This window comes from Entelurus aequoreus, linkage group LG05, assembly GCF_033978785.1.
Source record: "Entelurus aequoreus isolate RoL-2023_Sb linkage group LG05, RoL_Eaeq_v1.1, whole genome shotgun sequence".
Classification (NCBI taxonomy): Eukaryota; Metazoa; Chordata; class Actinopteri; order Syngnathiformes; family Syngnathidae; genus Entelurus; species Entelurus aequoreus.
Genome location: NC_084735.1, coordinates 26,614,886 through 26,635,662, shown reverse-complemented (window position 1 = coordinate 26,635,662; position 20,777 = coordinate 26,614,886). Strand labels below are relative to the sequence as shown.

The following is a 20,777-nucleotide window of genomic DNA, read 5'->3' as shown; positions in this document are numbered from 1 at the left end:
CACATATGTGAGATTCCACAAGTGATTTATTATTATTATAATTGTGTTATATTTGCTGTATTTGTTGTTCATCAGGAAAGGACAGAAAATATAGTGTTGAATAACGACTATTATAGATAGCCAACAGGGGGCGACATTGACACTAAAAACTCTCAATTGTTTCCTGTGTTGTCTTCAGCTACACTGACATTCTCCCTTAATAAAAAATAACAATAACAAAATAAGTCACTTGTAATCATTATTAATTAAAACTACTTTCAAATTATTATTTTTTTAAATGAGATTAATCACCGTGATTTACTTGCTTACAAAATTTAAATAGACCTAAAAAAAAAAAAGACCCCAATATTTTGACACTAATTAATTATTATTGTCAGAATGTCATACACATAAAGGTTTTACTTGAATATACGTCATTTATTTGCTCCAAACCTGGTAGCAGTTTTTTTTAAAGTCGTAACTATCCGCTGGAGCATGTGCGCTCAAATACATTGTGTGATTAATGTGCATGGTTAATAGGATTATTGTTTGTGATTAATCAGATGAGTTAACTCGTTATTTTTGACAGCCCTAATTACAACCTTTTTTATTCTGTGGAAATAAATGGGATTTTGTTTAAATTCAAATAAACTTGATGTGTCGGTCTTTTCAGGTTATTTTGGGTTTGGCTTGTACTCTTTAGTTTCATAATTGTATTACATTTATTTTGAGATTTTGGGGGGAAATGTATATAAATGTATATATAATATTTAATAAACATGTATGAGGGTATAATAGCCATGAGATATTCCAGTCTTTGGAATGGCTAATTTAATACATGTATATTGGGTTTATCAGCATCTTGTTGGATTTGCTGCCCTCTAGCGGTTAAAAGAAATAACGACAAACGAAAACGGTTTTTTTTTGCAATCTATTCTGTTTTTTTAATACATTTTCTTTTGAAAACATTCTGCCAGCAGGTGAAAGTTAGCGTGGTTTGAATCTATTCACAAGAACAAAAATGGTGTTTGTTTACTTCATAATAAAAACTTTTTTTTCTTTTTTTTACAATTAAAGGGTGTTAAGAAACCGGCTGTTGGACAATGTTTTAAACAATCATGTGCGGAGGAGGGACATGTATTAGAATCACAAAACACAAACACAACCATTGAAACTAGCGATTAGCTGCGTTCCAGAGGTATAATTGGAGCTTCTAATTCAACTCTACTGCCTCTCCTTCCCCCTAACAGACCACATTTAAACAATAGGATTGGAGGATTGGTTGTTACAGATGCACTTTTACTCACGTTTTTAAACAAAGCACATAAATTGAACATTTAAGGACATGGGATGGCAAGAGTGGTGCGATACGGACATTGGCGTTATAAATAAATAAATAAATAAGACAGCCAGGCGACAAGTGCAAGCATCAAATATAGTGTCGGGTACACCTAACACTACTAAAGCGGCGCGTCTTGCAAATAGAAACTTAATTACATTGCATATTTGTTGCTAGAAATTGTTAACATTCCAAATCAGTTGTTGTTCAAATTGGAGACGAGGCGCGGTTGGATGGTCACCCTCCTCACGGGCGTCTGATCCGCACTGCGGTTGGCCACTAGCTCCTGGAGCTGCAGCGCCCCGCCGCCGATGAAACAGAACGCGGGGCACACGGGGCCCGAGCAGTCCACGTGGCCCTCCCACAGGGGGCGCAGGGAGTGGGCGTCGTAGAAGGTGACGCGACCCTTCTCGAAGTCCAGGCACACGCCTAGCCGGGGCGGCAGCGGGTAGGTGAGGCCCGCCGGGGCGGACGGGGCGTTGCCGTTGGGGTCGGAGCGATGTCCGTTGTGGTGGTGGTGGTGGTGGTGGTTGGTGTGCTGGGGCAGGTAGATCTTACCCATGCCCATGGTGAGGAAGCAGAAGGGCGGGGCGGAGTCCACGCCGTCTTCTGCACCGCTGTCATGGCCGCTGTCCGGGTCGTAGCTGGAGGACATTTGTGATTACTGTTATTGCTATTATCACTGTGTATTTACTGTAAGCACTTCTATGTCTCACCGGGGACTAGCCATGTCCTCTGGAAGATGAAACCACTCCTGGAGTTTGGACTCCAAACCAACACCAACCTGGAAACCAGTAATATCAATTCATAGTAAATGAAGCTGCTTTGCATGATTCTTCAAATTAGGAGCGGGCACAACAAATCCAAAAAGAATCTTGTGGCATTCACTACTTTGTTGGCTCGGCGACGCGTTGTGTTAAAGGCCTACTGAAACCCACTACTACCGACCACGCAGTCTGATAGTTTATATATCAATGATGAAATCTTAACATTGCAACACATGCCAATACGGCCGGGTTAACTTATAAAGTGCAATTTTAAATTTCCAGCTAAACTTCCGGTTGAAAGCGTCTATGTATGATGACGTATGCGCGTGACGTCAATCGTTGAAACGGAAGTATTCGGACACATTGTATCTAATACAAAAAGCTTGGTTTTCATCGCAAAATTCCACAGTATTCTGGACATCTGTGTTGGTGAATCTTTTGCAATTTGTTTAATGAACAATGGAGACTGCAAAGAAGAAAGCTGTAGGTGGGATCGGTGTATTCGCGGCTGGTTGCAGCAACACAACCAGGAGGACTTTGACTTAGATAGCAGACGCGCTATCCGACGCTAGCCGCCGACCGCATCTATGATCGGGTGAAGTCCTTCGTCGCTCCGTCGATCGCTGGAACGCAGGTGAGCACGGGTGTTGATGAGCCGATGAGGGCTGACTGACGTAGATGGATAGCTAATGTTTTTAGCATAGCTCTGTGAGGTCCCGTTGCTAAGTTAGCTTCAATGGCGTCGTTAGCAACAGCATTGTTAAGCTTCGCCAGGCTGGAAAGCATTAACCGTGTAGTTACATGTCCTTGGTTTAATAGTATTGTTGATTTTCTGTCTATCCTTCCAGTCAGGGGTTTATTTCTTTTGTTTTTATCTGCAGTTAAGCCCGATGCTATCACGTTAGCTCCGTAGCTAAAGTGCTTCGCCGATGTATTGTCGTGGAGATAAAAGTCACTGTGAATGTCCATTTCGCGTTCTCAACTCTCATTTTCAAGAGGATATAGTCAGGGGCGCCGCTAGGGATTTTGGGCCCCATGAAAAGAATCTTTACAGGGCCCCCTGTATTATAATTTCATCATCATTAGGGGCCTCTCTGGGCCCCCCTACATCATGGGCCCCTAGAATCCGTCTCCTTTACCCCCCCCCCCCTTTTTCGGCGCCCCTGGATATATTATCCGAGGTGGTTTAAAATACAAATCCGTGATCCACAATAGAAAAAGGAGAGAGTGTGGAATCCAATGAGCCCTTGTACCTAAGTTACGCTAGTCCTTCACTCTCATGTTCCTCATCCACAAATCTTTCATCCTGGCTCAAATTAATGGGGTAATCGTCGCTTTCTCGGTCCGAATCGCTCTCGCTGCTGGTGTAAACAATGGGGAAATGTGAGGAGCCTTTCAACCTGTGACGTCACGCTACTTCCGGTACAGGCAAGGCTTTTTTTATAAGTGACCAAAAGTTGTGAACTTTATTGTCGATGTTCTCTACTAAATCCTTTCAGCAAAAATATGTCAATATCGCGAAATGATCAAGTATGACACATAGAATGGATCTGCTATCCCCGTTTAAATAAAAAAAAATCATTTCAGTAGGCCTTTAAATTGGAAGGCAACAGCGCCTCCTTTCCATAAAGATGCTCTTTATTTTTTCAAACTGATAAAGGTTATGCTGAGATTGAATGGTTGTTTCTTTAAAGTTTCAATAACTATGGGCATACTTGCCAACCCTCCCGATTTTCCCGGGAGACTCCCAAATTTCAGTGCCCCTCCCGAAAATCTCCCGGGGCAACCATTCTCCCGAATATCTCCCGATTTCCACCCGGACAACAATATTGGGGGCGTGCCTTGAAGGCACTGCCTTTAGCGTCCTCTACAACTTGTCGTCATGTCCGCTTTCCTCCATACAAACAGCGTGCCGGCCCAGTCACATAATATATGCAGCTTTTACACACACACACAAGTGAATACAATGCATACTTGGTCAATAGCCATTAAAGTCACACTGAGGGGGACCGTATAAACAACTTTAACACTGTTACAAATATGCGCCACACTGTGAACCCACACCAAACAAGAATGACAAACACGTTTCGGGAGAACATCCGCACCGTAACACAACATAAACACAACAGAACAAATACCCAGAACCCCTTGCAGCACTAATTCTTCCAGGACGCTACAATATACACCCCCCCCCCCCCCCCCCCGCTACCACCAAACCCCGCCCCTCCAACCCGCCCACCTCAAACCACTCCCCCCCTTACTCCCGAAATCGGAGGTCTCAAGGTTGGCAAGTATGACTATGGGGTGCTTTTCTGAAATACCGTCGTGGTCAAAAGTTTACATACACTTGTGAAGGATATAATGTCATGGCTGTCCTGAGTTTGCAATAATTTCTACAACTCTTATTTTTTTGTGATAGAGTGATTGGAGCACATACTTGTTGGTCACAAAAAGCATTCATGAAGTTTGGTTCTTTTATAAATTTATTATGGGTCTACTGAAAATGTGACCAAATTTGCTGGGTCAAAAGTATACATACAGCAATGTTAATATTTGGTTACATGTCCCTTGGCAAGTTTCACTGCAATAAGGCGCTTTTGGTAGCCATACACAAGCTTCTGGCAAGCTTCTGGTTGAATTTTTGACCACTCCTCTTGACAAAATTGGTGCAGTTCAGCTAAATTTGTTGGTTTTCTGACATGGACTTGTTTCTTCAGCATTGCACATGATGATGATTTAAGGTCGTCCTGAGAAATTTGGAGGTAATCCTCCTTTTTCATTGTCCCATTTACTCTCTGTAAAGCACCAGTTCCATTGGCAGCAAAACAGGCCCAGAGCATAATACTACCACCACCATGCTTGCCGGTAGGAATGGTGTTCCTGGGATTAAAGGCCCCACCTTTTCTCCTCCAAACATATTGCTAGGTATTGTGGCCAAACAGCTCAATTTTTGTTTCATCTGACCACAGAACTTTCCTCCAGAAGGTCGTATCTTTGTCCATGTGATGTCAGATGAAACAAAAATGTAGCTGTTTGGCCACAATACCCAGCAATATGTTTGGAGGAGAAAAGGTGAGGCCTTTAATCCCAGGAACACCAATCCTACCGTCAAGCATGGTGGTGGTAGTATTATGCTCTGGGCCTGTTTTGCTGTCAATGGAACTGGTGCTTTAAATGGTACAATGAAAAAGGAGGATTACCTCCAAATTCTTCAGAACAACCTAAAATCATCAGCCTGGAGGTTAGGTCTTGGGCGCAGTTGGGTGTTCCAACAGGACAATGACCCCAAACACACGTCAGAAGTGGTAAAGGAATGGCTAAATCAGGCTAAGTGTTTTAGAATGGCCTTCCCAAAGTCCTGACTTAAACGTGTGGACAATGCTGAAGAAACAAGTTCATGTCAGAAAACCAACACATTTAGCTGAACTGCACCAATTTTGTCAAGAGGAGTGGTCAAAAATTCAACCAGAAGCTTGCCAGAAGCTTGTGGATGGCTACCAAAAGCGCCTTATTGCAGTGAAACTTGCCAAGGGACATGTAACCAAATATTAACATTGCTGTATGTATACTTTTGACCCCGCAGATTTGGTCACATTTTCAGTAGACCCATAATAAATTCATAATAGAACCAAACTTCATTAATGTTTTTTGTGACCAACAAGTATGTGCTCCAATCACTCCATCACAAAAAAAATAAGAGTTGTAGAAATTATTGGAAACTTAAGACAGCCATGACATTATGTTCTTTACAAGTGTATGTAAACTTTTGATCGCGACTGTAGGAGACACTGATCTCCAAATGAACTCTGATTGAAACACAATTGAAATGTTGGATGTTTATGAGCCTTTTGTGTGCTCATCGGTTGTTGTATCTCTCTGGGGCCATTCCCCTGACCTTGTGGCCGACATGCTAACCACTAGGCATATTTTTGTTGAGATCCTGTGCTTTTGGGGAAAAAAAGGCCTCAAAACGTGGTAACTTTTGCAGCAACTTTCTGAAAAAACTGCCGCATATCAGATATTTGTAGGACGCAACAATCACAAATAAGCCTGCAAATTCCTGGAGAGACTGCGTTATTTCATTATTAAATCTATATGTCCTATTAGAGGTTTTAACCTTTTTGAATTTCCTCTACAGTTAAATATTAACACTGTATTAGTAAACTTACTATTGATTTTAATTGTTTTCAGTAATTATATCTAATACACTGTGTTTAAATGATAGGAAAACATGTGTCAATCTCTAAGATTATTATCAAGGTTTAGGTCAGTCTGATTACAAAATCAGTACTAACCAAATATACTGCAAAAGAAGAGATTCATAAAAACTGATAAAAAAAAATAATATTTACATACAATTATAATGTGCTTAAATAAATTAATTGAATAAATATTAATAATATATTAAACTGTCAATAACATTCAAGTGTAAATGGAAGTACAAATTCCTTCATTTATTCATAATTTTTGTGCTTGAGAAACTTCTCCGTGACTCTAGCTCCAGACTTCTTCTGTTTGTTTGATACATTATTGTCATTACTGCTCCAAGTGGTGGAAAAGTGTATTACAACGGAGTGCCGCTGCGGCCCAAACGGACCCCAGGGGTGGTCCTCTAAGGGGAACTTTTGGCGCCCTATGGTTAAGAAACACTGTCCAATACTATATATATTAATATTATTACTTAGTACGGGGGTCGGCAAGCCGCGGCTCTAGTTTAGCGCCGCCCTAGTGGCTCCCTGGAGCTTTTTCAAAAATGTATGAAAATGGAAAAAGATGAGGGAAAAAATATTTTTGTTTTAATATGGTTTCTGTAGGAAGACAAACATGACACAAACCTTCCTAATTGTTAGAAATCCCACTGTTTATATTAAACATACTTCGCTGATGAGAGTATTTGGCGAGCGCCGTTTTCTCCTACTAAATTTGTCGGTCCTTGAACTCACCAAAGTTTGTTTACATGTACAACTTTCACATAAAGACGTGTTTTATGCCACTCCTTCTTTCTCTCATTTTGTCCACCAAATGTTTTATGCTGTGCGTGAATGCACAAAGGTGAGATTTGTTGATGTTATTGACTTGTTGGAGTGCTAATCATGCATACTTGGTCACTGCATGACTGCAAGCTAATAAATGCTAACATGCTATTTAGGCTAACTGTATGTACATATTACATCATTATGCCTCGTTTGTAGGTATATTTGAGCTCATTTTATTTCCTATACTTATGTCCTCTGTGTATCTAATTTATATTTGCATGTCTCGTGACACATTATCTGTATGTAACATTGGCTGCATTTCTCAGAGTTGTTTGTGTGCCATTTTGTTCCAGACCACAGCAAATGTTACCCAACTTGCCAAAGATTGTAATACATTTATTAAAAGAAGACAGTCTGCCGTTTCCTTTAACTTGGACACACACATCTATACCTTTGGCCATAAAAAGCCAGTCATTTCCAGGAGTTATCTCACCCTCAGAGAAGCCTCCGTTTACTAATGTTTTCCAACAATGCAAAAATGTGTAGAATAAGTATTAAAATTACAACATTTCTGTCAACGAAAATTTGCATCAGCCTGCAACACAGTCATTTTGATAGTAGGCTATTATAGCTAATATATACACTTATATCATGTGTTCTCTTCATTACAACACTTACATAAGACTTTTAATTTTTTGCGGCTCCAGAGAGATTTTTTTATTCTTCTTTTGGTCCAATATAGCTCTTTCAACATTTTGGGTTGCCGACCCCTGACTTAGTCCAAGGCAGTCAGGCAGGATGTTTGATTCTGAAGCTCGTGTGGTTGGCTTCGGGCCGCTTGACGAATGTAATGTGTGACGTGACGGAGAGACAAAGCTGGATGTAAATAATTGTGACGAAAAGTAGCTCATATTAGGAGTTTTTCTCTTTTTATTGTTATTTCATTTAATTATTGCAGTTAATTGTCTGTGCATTTGCACTGTGATTGACTTAGGAGTAAGTTTGTGTATATTTTGATGGATGTTACACGGTAACAATGTACCGTATTTTTCGGACTATAAGGCGCACTCAAAATCATTTCATTTTCTCAAAACTCGACAGTGCGCCTTTATAACCCGGTGCGCCTAATGTACGGAATAATCTTGCTTGTGTTTACCGACCTTGAAGCTATTTAATTTGGTGCATGATGAAATGACAAATGTGACCAGTAGATCACACATTAGTCACACATTAAAGATTCGTGGAGACTGCAATATGATGTCAGTCACACTTAAGAGATATGTGTAGACTGTAATATGACTCAAGTAAATAACACCAACATTTTATATGTTCCATTGAAAATATAGAACATTACAAACGGCGCTCAAAAATCTATCAAAATGTTTTAGTACGACTTTGGTAAGCTATGAGGCCGCACCCCTTGATGGATTGTACTGTGCTTCAACATAGGAGTGTTATTATGGTGTGTGTATAAAGTAAGACATATTATCTGCCGTTTTGTTTCGTGATATTATGCAAAAGCAACTTTTCTTACCTTCTGGTACCTGCTGATCTGTATTTGGGATCTGCATAAGTCCTGAAAATTTTGCGCGCATCCGCCTTTGTAGTCCGTGGCGACACCGTAGTCGATAAGCTTCTTCTTTTTCTCTATATTCTTGTTATGTGACATTCATCCTCCGCTGTTGCCATTTCTAATATAAAGTAGTGTAAAGTTCTTACTTATATCTGTCAGTAAACTCGCCATGAAATCGCTAAAACATACCGGTGTAGTGAGTTTACATTATTCACCCAAGGAACTTTAGTTATTAGAGAGTTCCGGTCGGACGGTTTTTCAAGGGGCAAATTTCCGGCCTTGTTGTTGTTTTCGGATGAGGAGATGCTGCTCCGTTATTGATTGAAGTAAAGTCTGAATGTCATTAAAACAGTTAGCTCCATCTTTTGACACTTCTTCCACTCCCATCCTTGCAACAAAAATGACGGGGAGAAGACGCGGTCGAAGGTGAGCCACGTAAATAAGACCGCCCACAAAACGGCGCATCCTGAAGCGACTGTCAGAAAGCGGCTTGAAGATGATCTGTAAAACATCATCTATGCAACATTTTGACCAAAGAACCACCATTACATGTTATGTAGACCACAAGGAAGTGTTTTACATTTAGAAAAAAATAATAATATGACCCCTTTAATACGCTCTTTTGTATGAAAAAAGACCTGAATAGACCCAACTTTTTATTGGTAGTGCGCCTTATAATCCGGTGCGCCCTATGGTCCGTAAAATACGGATACCTTTAGAATCATTATATACAGAGTTGTACTACTATAGTGCTTTCAGACAGGGGTGCCTAATGTTTAGTCCAGACGTACCTTCACTAGGTAAGACCCGGGCTCCACTGAGCACGCCCAGTAGTGTCTCCCCTGCGTGATGGCCACGTCCCCCACCAAGAGGTCGGCGGTCATGTGACAGGTAGTGAGCGCGTGGTCGGCCGCCTGCAACAGGGAGAGACCGGGGACGCTGCGTGCCGCCCGTTGCTCCTTGCTGACCACCAGGCGGTCGGCGTGGAGACCCCAACGGGAGTCCAGGTAGAAGTTGAGCACTGTAGAAAAAGAGGTGGAGCGTGAAACGGCCGTCAAGTGCGGAACATAACAAGGAAAGGCAAACCAAAGCGGGAATACACCTCCCATCGCAGGGAAGAGAACACTAAAGGTATCATTTTTTTCCCTTCAATTCACAGAGGGGTCGTATGCAGTAGCAGGAGGGGCTAACGGGGGATGGGTGAGGGAAACGGGGGGGTCGTTCACCACCAATCACGCCATTTAAAGCCACGGATCGTAATCCAATCCGCCTCGTTAAGCCTTAGTCTTAACACGGTGCAAACCTCATCACCGCGGAGACGCGTCTCGTTAGAGGGGGGAGAAAGACCGGAGTGGAAAAAAGATGTAAGGGGGAGGCGGGGAAGAGAGCGGAATGGCCGTGCGGCGTTCTTCTTACGTTCCGTAGGCGGCGTGGAGGTTGGCGGCATGGAAGGAGCGGCTGAAGAGGATGAGAAGCTGTGAAATGGAAATAAAAAGGTGACAAGAGATGAAGAAGTACAGGAAATAAGGAGGCGTGTTGATGGGGGCCGTAGGGGGAGGGGGGAAGTCGTGGTGGTAAGCAGAAAAGAGAATGAGTTACTGTTTCACCATTGCAGACCACCGTAATGTATACAGACGGGCGTCTTCTGATTTGACACAAGCATTCCAGCTGGTGTTAACCCAGTGGTGAAGTGGGTTGCATCAAACCTTGAATAGAACTCACACTTTTAATGGCAAAAAATGTCCGCTTGCAAAAATAGCTTCATATTTTTTCACTTAGTCTTTTAAAACTACTTAAGCCTGTAATAAACATGCAAAATACTAACTATGTCATTTATAATAAGTATATTTATTTATTGTAGTTTTACCCTTTACATGCCATTATGTCAGCCCTTCTCAAATAGTGGGTAAATAGTATCATGCAGTTAATAAAGTTATTCTTTAATATGATCTATATCAAGGGTGTCAAACTCATTTTAGCTTACGGGCCACATGGAGGAAAATTTATTCCCAGGCGGGCCGAACTGATGAAATCATGGCATAATAATTAAAAAAATAAAGACAACTTCAAAATTCTTTGTCTTACTTTGGCCAAAATTAGACCAAGCACATTCTAAAAATGTGCACATTACAAATAATCCTCTTGGCAAAACACTTCAAGTTAGTTGAAAATTCTGAGCAAAAAATTGGGGCGGTTTCTAAAAACACTGTGAGGAACACTATGATCTTAGACTTTGTCTCAGTGTATTTACAAAGCCATTAAACTTTAAGCACTTCCTGTTTAGCATTCTCATGTTGGCAGTTCACCATTAAAAACGGGTTTGGAGAAGCCACAGTGTTTCCTCATACCACCAAATTTGTGACCTCCAAAACTGCCACAACTCTAATGTGAACATGGTAGATTTAAGCAAAGAATAAAATAGAACAAACAACAAATGTAGAAACTCACATTTTTACAATGGAGTTCAGGGTGCGCATCGCACCATCAACCAATTGCGAGCGCTGCACGGAACTCTAACTACTAGGAAAATGATGGTCATGTTGACTAAAGTCTTTGCATCTTACCATCTTATTGTATATGTTGAGTGGATTATTTACAATAAAAAAAGGTATCGTGCTTCGCTAGAGCATTAGTCAGCCGCCAGCCACAACAGGGACAGCTGATTTCTTGCACCTGCACTGATTGGAGTAGCGGCAGCCAATCCAGAGGGTGCTTAAAGTCAGCTGACACGTCATCTTTAAACAGTATAATGTGGTTTCCTGGAATTGCTATTGCGAAATGTGTACACATTTAGAATAGCAGTTTCTTTCATTAAATAATTGCAGCTCATTTTTATACTCCGCAAACTCATTTTGCGGCACGCGGGCCGGATTAAACCTGTTCATAGGTTTGACACCCCTGATGTATATTAAACAAAATGTTTTCTTCTTCCTACAGAAAATAATTGAGAAGGACTGCATTATGTTCACAAAACTCCACTGTATTTTTTATTAGAAATAAATCTAAAAACACATTTATAGCATGGGTCAATGATCGGTAGCAACATTGATTTTGATGCATTATTTTTTCTGCAGCATCAGATTTTAAACGAAAACTCACACTCAAGGTCTTACAGGCCTACTGAAATTAGATTTTTTTATTTAAACGGGGATAGCAGATCCATTCTATGTGTCATACTTGATCATTTCGCGATATTGCCATATTTTTGCTGGAAGGATTTAGTAGAGAACATCGACGATAAAGTTCGCAACTTTTGGTCGCTGATAAAAAAAGCCTTGCCTGTACCGGAAGTAGCGTGACGTCACAGGTTGTGGAGCTCCTCACATCTGCACATTGTTTACAATCATGGCCACCAGCAGCGAGAGCGATTCGGACCGAGAAAGCGACGATTTCCCCATTAATTTGAGCGAGGATAAAAGATTTGTGGATGAGGAAAGTGAGAGTGAAGGACTAGAGGGCAGTGGAAGCGATTCAGATAGGGAAGATGCTGTGAGAGGCGGGTGGGACCTGATATTCAGCTGGGAATGACTAAAACAGTAAATAAACACAAGACATATATATACTCTATTAGCCACAACACAACCAGGCTTATATTTAATATGCTACAAATTAATCCCACATAACAAACACCTCCCCTCTCCCGTCCATCTAACCCGCCAATACAAATCAAACACCCGCACAACACACTCAATCCCACAGCCCAAAGTACCGTTCACCTCCGCAAAGTTCATACAGCACATATATTTCTCCAAAGTTACGTACGTGACATGCACATAGCGGCACGCACGTACGGGCAAGGGATCAATTGTTTGGAAGCCAAAGCTGTGTTCATGGTACCGCGTATCCAACTCAAAGTCCTCCTGTTGTCCCAGGCCAATGGTAAAGCTTGACTGTCATCGTTCGGGAATGTAAACAATGAAACACCGGCTACGTGTTTGTGTTGCTGCAGCCGGCCGCTAATACACCGCTTCCCACCTACAGCTTTCTTCTTTGCTATCTCCATTGTTCATTAAACAAATTGCAAAAGATTCACCAACACAGATGTCCAGAATACTGTGGAATTTTGCAATGAAAACAGACGACTTAATAGCTGGCCACAATGGTGTCCCAAAATGTCCGCTACAATCCGTGACGTCACGCGCAAACGTCATCATACCGAGACGTTTTCAGCAGGATATTTCACGGGAAATTTAAAATTGCACTTTGCTAATCTAACCCGGCCATATTGGCATGTGTTGCAATGTTAAGATTTCAACATTGATATATAAACTATCAGACTGCGTGGTCGGTAGTAGTGGGTTTCAGTAGGCCTTTAAGTTCTTCGCAAAAACTGCTGCGAAAACAACATAATTATATTTTGTCATCTTTGAACGAGTCTGTCTTTTAAAACTACTTCTGCATGAAATACAGACTTTATTTATATTTGGGGGATTTTACCCCTTTAAAGGCCATTTAGAAAGCATATAAACAGAGACATACTCATAATATTTCAGTAGCAAGGAATTATTTGCTGCTTGCTTTGAATGGGAACGATTATCCCAATCATGTGGACAAGTGTGACAATAAAAAATACAAGGCCGGTACAGTTAACCCTTGTTTATTACTTTTAATTGGTTCCGTACATGACCGATTTCAATACATTTCCACAAAGTAGATATTATTAATCATTAATCGGATATTTTCATGGCAATTGTTTCACAAATGTAAATGTGTTTGAATACACATTAACATGAATCCAACACACTGTAGTGTATAGTTTAGAAATGTCAGTGGCATGGCTATATGAATATAAATATGAAAAATATATATATTCACCTTAGCATTTAAGATAGCAAGCGATTAAAGCTCTAATTGCCACCTAGCAATTAGTGGCCCTAATTGCCAGCGGGCAATTAGCATGTTAGTGGCTATTAGCGGAGCTATGCTATATTATTTGAATTTCTTTAGAACTAGTTTAATTTAAAACATAATTTACAGTATGAATAAGGGGTCGCCACTCCAGTTTGGGGGTCCTTGGCATGGAAAACGTGGAAAACCCCTACACTAGTAATGCTGCCTGAGGCTGAGCCACTCATTGGTCACGATGCTTGAAAATGCTTTTTTTAGGCCAAAAATTCATATAATTTACTTTTAAAAAGTGTATTTTAGGCTAATTTAAGGAATAAAGATGGAAAATGTTTTAAAAATGAATATTCTCTGGCAACTTTATTTGATTTTCCACACAAAATAAACATGTAAGGGCACCAAACGTCCCTAAGGGGTAAAGCCGCAGTTGAGTTTTGGTACCTGGTGCTGGAGGGGTGTGCAGGTACACCTCCTCACTGTACTCGCCGTAGCCCGCCTTGTTGCAGCCCCTCACCCGCAGCACGTACACGCTGTCCATCTCCAGCCGGTCGATGACGGCGCTCATGCCGCTCACCTCGTCCAGCCGCTGCCAGCCCCAGCGAGCGGCGGCCACCAGCCCCCCTCTGTTGCCGCACCTGGACGAGCCGCCGGGTACCACCCCCCGGCGGCGATACTCCACAGAGAAGTGCCAGGCAGGCGCGGAGGAAGGCGGAAGGCGCCAGCTCAGGTAGAGCTGGTCATAGGCCAAGGAATGCTGGGTGTCTAGGACTGGGGCCTGAGGAGCTGTGGCCAAAAATAAAGTCATATTTAAATACATTTTCAAACGAAGATCAATTGTTATAATACAAGTGAAATTTGAAATCAAATTTAATACAAGATGAATTGAATTACATAGAATAAAGTGAAAATGTTACTGTGGTTAATCCGTTATACGGTGCTCAATACCGGGGTAGAGCGGATAATGCGTTACGTCAGGAAAAAAACACGGAGGCTATTTCATCCTTAGAAGCCTGTTTCGCAGGTTTCCCTGTTCAATATATAGTTTATTATATAGTTCATTTAAAATAAACTCCCCTGAAGAGCAGGGAAACCTGCGAAACAGGCATGCAGGGATGAAATAGCCATTCTGACATAACGTGTGTGTGTGTGTATATATATATATATATATATATATATATATATATATATATATATATATATATATATATATATATAGTTTTTTTTGTTTTTTTTTACATAAAATACACTTTAAATACAGATTTAAGTACAATGTCAACTAACATTTAAAATTGCATCTGAAATACAATTAAGATTTTAAATGACACTACACTTTGGAATATTTTTTTTAGATTAAAGAAAAATTATTTTATATTTAAAATACATGGTCCCCAAAAGGGACAAGCGGTAGAAAATGGATGGGTGGATGGATGGATGGATGGAATTGGAGAAGGCAAAAACCGAGGTAATATAAAAAAAGAAAATTCAAATAAATGTATTAATAACATGTAGTATTTATATTAAATTATTAGATAGATGTACAGTATATACTTTAAAAGATAGACCATTTTATTACATTTTATTGTATAGTTGGCAGATTAAAAATATAATAGATATAATTGTTACAGTAAGATAAAATAAAGAATATGTAAAAACATGTAATATCCATCCATCCATCCAATGTCTACATATACAGTGAAATATAATATTTAGAAAAAAAAGAAGAAACAAGATATATGTTTGAAAAAAAAAGTAAGGAAAAAATAACAAGTAAAATATGAATATAAATACAGTTGATTTGTAATGTGCTGTAGCTAAAACGGCATTTCTACAAGGTTGATGTACAATATATATGTGCTATAACAGTGTTTCTCAAATAATGGGTCTGGAGCTTGGGTGTGTGCAAAAAAGACACAATTATCAAAAATGAAGTTCAAGTACGTTTATAGTAAGATATTCAGAAATAATGTATCGATATTTGACAAGTAAAGATTTGTATTAACTAGAAATATTCACTATGTACAATTTACAAAAAGACTCTATTGAGAACTACAATTCAATTAATCTGATATGTTCAATAGACATGTGTTTATATTCTAGATATTGTCCAAAGTTTATTTGAAAGGGTAAAAAAAAAAGGTTGATGGGTCTAAGGATAAAAGAAAAGTGTCTGATATTGCCTACCGCAGTGAAGCCTATTCAAACCTGTATTGCCACTTCGGCATGAATTGGAAAAGTAAACAAAACACATTTAATATAAAAAAAACAAATGGTTTTAGGACATCATATATTTGGAAAAAAAGTTTGGCCACAATACAAACTTAAAGAGTATGGTTGTTTTAGAAATACAGCCGTAAATCTGACACAATGACAGCATTCAAATGATGATTAATTAGCAAATAATCTCTGTGGGCTTTTGAATGGACGTGGCCACCATGCTGCTAAACCCAACTAAGACTATTACAAAGGACATGTTGACTCACCGCTGAATAGATGTTTAGTAGAAACAAAGTATAAGGTAACAACCACAGTGATGATCAGCGAGTGAAATGACCGGTCGCCATAATTATGTGTCCCTAAACAACCGCATAGACTATTTATGCCTGGGGCCCGCCCTGGTTGTACAGATACAGATTCACTTTTTCAACATTTTGTTATGTTACAGCACATATTACAAAATGGAATACATTAATTTTTCTCCTCAAAATTCTACACACAATATCCTATAATGACAATGTGAAAGTTTTTAAAAATATTTTTTTGCAAATTTATTAAAAATAAAAAACTAAGAAATCACATGTGCATGAGTATTCACAGCCTTTGCTCCATACCTTTGGCAGAAATTACAGCTTGAGTCTTTTTGAATACGATGCCACAAGCTTGGCACACCTGTCTTTGGGCAGTTTTGCCCATTTCTTCAAACTCAGGTTGAATGGGAAGCGTTAGTGCACAGCCATTTTCAGATCTCTCCAGAGATGTTCAATCGGATTCAAGCCTGGCAAGTTATTCCTTTGACATCTTGGCTGTGTGCTTAGGGTCGCTGTTCTGTTGAAAGTCCAACTGTCACCCCAGTCTGAGTATAAGAGCGCTCTGAAGCAGGTTTTCCTCCAGAATGTCTCTGTACATTGCTGCATTCATCTTTCCCTTTATCTTGACTAGCCTCCCAGATCCTGCCGCTGAAAAACATCCCCACAGCATGATGCTGCCACCACCAAGCTTCACTGTAGGAATGGTATTGGCCTGGTGACGAGCGGTGCCTGGTTTTTCCCAAACATGACGCCTGGTATTCACGCCAAAAACTTCAATTTTTGTCCCATCAGACAAGATAATTTTGTTTCTCATGGTCTGAGAGTCTTGCAGGTGCATTTTGGCAAACTTTTTACTAAAAAATGGCTTCTGTATGGCCACTACCATACAGGCCTGATTGGTGGTTTGCTGCAGAGATGGTTGTCCTTCTGGAAGGTTCTCCTCTCTTCACGGAGGAATGCTGTTGCTCTGACAGAGTGACCATTGTGTTCTTGGTCACCTTTCTGACTAGGGCCCTCAGTTTAGACCAGGGGTGTCCAAAGTGCGGCCCGGGGGCCATTTGCATTCGCAGGTAATTTTTTAACGGCCCTACGACATATTTTAAAAATACGATAAAAAACTAAACAAAACATAAAAAGTGGTACAAAAGAGCAAACGTAACAAGAAAATGTTGCAATGTTGACTCTAATAACACAAAGCTGCCATGCAGGCTGTTTCTTTCTTTAAAAAATAACAATGAATCAAAATCAATGTCATTATGAATTATTGACCTATTCAAGGCTCCAATTACATCACATTAAATATTCCACTTTGAGATATTTTTGGGGAAAATGTTGCATATTTTGCGTTTGCCATATAAAAAACTAAGCTTTTTTTTTTTTAGTTTTTTAAAGAAGGGCCTAAAACGAACAAACAAAAAACACAAACAACAATAAAACTTATAATTGACGGATAGATCTGAAGTTGATCTCGAGATCATTGTGTTGAAAATTTAAAAAAAGTATAATTTATTTTTTAACACTTTAATGAGTCTGACCCTTTTGGATCTCCAATCATTTTAGTGGGAATTTAGTTTTTAAGTGTCATTGCTAAAAAAAATAATAATTAATTAAAATCAACGTTGTTATGAGTTATTGACCTTTTTAAGGCTCCAATTATTATATAATCTCAAATATTTTATTTTATTTTATGTTTTTTCCATAAAAAACTGGATTTCTTTGGACAAAAAGAGCACACAACTCAAATCTTTAACAACGTTATATTGACAGATAGACCTAATGTTGATCTAGAGATTTAAACCTCGAATAATAATAATAATAATAATACTAAATAGCAACAATTTTTTTATATTTTTTTGACCAAAACCCTTTGCCTGAGTGGAGACCTAAATGTATATTTTGTATACATATATTGTATTGGTTTTTTAAATAAAAGATATCAAAATGGCCCCCGCTTGCTTTGATTTTTCAGTGTGCGGCCCTCAGTGGAAAAAGTATGGACACCCCTGGTTTAGACGGATGGCCAGATCTAAGGATGAGTCCTGGTGGTTCCAAACTTCTTCCATTTATGGATGATGGAGTTCTTTGTGCTCATTGGGACTTTCAAGGTAGCAGATTGTGGAGGGGGCGTGGCCTGCGGGCCTGCAGCGAAGCAGGGTGTGCCAGGACCGGCCTCGAAATCAGCGACAGGTGCATAGATGGCCCGCCCGGGCCTGGTATATATAATCACCTGTCGCTCTGTTATATAGCAGCAGCCAGGAGGAGAGACGTGTGGAGTGGGAGTGGGAGTTGGAGCTGGAGCTAGAGCCAGAGCGCGAGCGAGAGCGAGAGAGGAAAAAATTCAATTGCTGAAAAGCACCCGAGAGACTTGTGGAGAAAATAAACCTATGTTGTGAACCTGGATCCTGCTCTCATGTCGGTGATTGGTGTTCTGGAGAAACCACTGGGGGGCAACATCCACACAGATATTTTTCTCTACCCTTCCCCAGATTTGTGTCTCGAGACAATCCTGTCTCGGAGGTTTACAGACAATTCCTTCGACTTCAATCTTGGTCAAGTCCATCCTCCCGGCCATTTTCTGACGCTTGGCCCCTTCAGGGTCGCGGGGGCGCTGGAGCGCACTGTCAAGTGTGGGACCTGATATATAGACAGGTGTGTGCCTGTTCAAATCATGTCCAATCAGTTGAATTTACCACGACTCTAGGAACATTTCATGGATGATCAGTTGAAACAGAATGCACCCGAGCTTCACGGCAAAGGCTGTGCATACTTATGTACATGTGTTTTCTTTTCACATTGTCATTATGGGGTATTGTGTGTAGAATTTTGAGGACAAACATGAATGTATTCCATTTTGGAATAAGGCTGTAGCTCAGTGGTTCTTAACCTGGGTTCAATCGAACCCTAGGGGTTCGGTGAGTCGGGCTCAGGGGTTCGGCGGAGGTCAAGACACACCCGACTCATCGTGTGAATAAAAACTTCTCCCTATCGGTGTATTGCGGATACGGCAACAGCAGAAGTCACACTGATTTGCAGGTGTGTAATTTGTTGTGAGTTTATGCACTATGTTGGTTTTGTTCTTTGAACAAGGTGATGTTCATGCACGGTTCATTTTGTGCACCAGTAAAAAATCATAGTAACACTTCAGTATGGGGAACATATTCACCATTAATTAGTTGCTTGTTAACATGCAAATTAGTAACATATTAGCTCTTAACTAGTCATTATTAAGTACTTATTAATGCCTGGCCTTATTATAACCCTAACCCTCTAACCCTGGCCCTAACCCTCTAACCCTAACCCTAACCAAATAACTCTAAATTAAGTCTTTGTTACTTAGAATATGTTCCCCTAGTGTCCAAAAAACTCTAAATTAAGTCTTTGTTTCTTAGAATATGTTCCAATCCAATCCAATCCAATCCAATCCACTTTATTTATATAGCACATTTACAGAACAACAATGTTTCCAAAGTGCTGCACAGCCATGTTAAAAACAATATTAAAAACAATATTATGCTACACCAATGACTGAATAAAAACAAAGAATAAATGAATAGAAAACCAATACAAAAACAATATAAAAAATAAATATGATTAAAAACGGTTTTAAAGGGTAAAACCAATTAAAACAGTAAAATAGAAATCAACATTTATAAAAAACACAGAGGACAACAGAGGACAGAAGACCACACAACTCACGTAGTGTTAAAAGCCAAAGAATAAAAGTGGGTCTTAAGACGAGACTTAAAACACTCCACTGTGGAAGCAGTTTGAACATGGAGGGGCAGAGTGTTCCAGAGCTTAGGGCCGACCACAGAGAAGGCCCTGTCTCCCCTGGTTTTAAGTCTCGTCCTGGGCACCACGAGCTGGAGCTGGCTCTCGGACCTCAGAGCGCGCGTTCCCCATACTAAAGTGTTACCAAAAACATATACACATACTTGCCAACCCTCCCGTTTTTAGCGGGAGAATCCCGGTATTGAGCGCATCTCCCGACAACCTCCCGGCAGAGATTTTCTCCCGACAAACTCCCGGTATTCAGCCGGAGCTGGAGGCCACGCCCCCTCCAGCTCAATGCGGACCTGAGACTGAGTGGGGACAGCCTGTTCTCACGTCCGCTTTCCCACAATATAAACAGCTTGCCTGCCCAATGACGTCATAACATCTAGGGCTTTTAGAGAGTAGAGTGCACAACTGCGCACACAACAAGGAGACGAAGCAGAAGAACGAGGAAATTACAGATATCACATGGTGACGCCGTCGACGAGCAAGATGAAGAAATACGATTGCAAGTTCCAAAACAAATGGAAACAACAATTTCAGTTCATCCAGGACAGTTTGAAGGGGAAGGTGTATGTTGCCTGTAAATTTTTTAGAACAGACTTCTCCATTGAACACGGTGGCCGAAATGATATACTCATCATGAACGGAGAAGTTAAACAGGACAATACTGCCATCTAGTGGATAGCCACCGGAACACTGAAATTCAAGTATTTATTTATTTTTTTCTATGTAAATAAAATAAATATATATATATATACATATATATAGCTAGAATTCACTGAAAGTCAAGTATTTCATACACACATATATATATATATATATATATATATATATATATATATATATATATATATATATATATATATATATATATATATATATATATATATATATATATATATATATATATATATGAAATATATATGTATAATACTCGAGTTGGTGAATTCTAGCTGTAAATAGCCACGCCCCAACCACCCCCCCCCCCCCCCTACC

The 20,777-nt window shown here is 40.0% G+C and overlaps 1 protein-coding gene across 3 annotated transcripts in view; it reads right to left on the bottom strand.

Annotated features, from left to right (window-relative positions):
- Positions 1 to 896: 896 nt before the first annotated feature.
- The window catches only part of trim46b (tripartite motif containing 46b), a 57,854-nt gene continuing 37,973 nt past the window's right edge, over positions 897 to 20,777 (bottom strand). For 2 of the 3 annotated variants that reach the window (XM_062047548.1, XM_062047549.1), the window contains exons 9-12: positions 13,921 to 14,262; positions 9,426 to 9,655; positions 2,035 to 2,102; positions 897 to 1,962 (exon numbers count right to left, since the gene is read on the bottom strand). In XM_062047548.1, the coding sequence (XP_061903532.1) occupies positions 1,515 to 1,962; positions 2,035 to 2,102; positions 9,426 to 9,655; positions 13,921 to 14,262 (1,088 nt within the window). In that variant the 3' untranslated portion in view covers positions 897 to 1,514. Of the gene's footprint in view, positions 1,963 to 2,034; positions 2,103 to 9,425; positions 9,656 to 10,050; positions 10,110 to 13,920; positions 14,263 to 20,777 lie in introns of those variants that run through there. The other variant, XR_009826228.1, reaches the window with a different exon arrangement.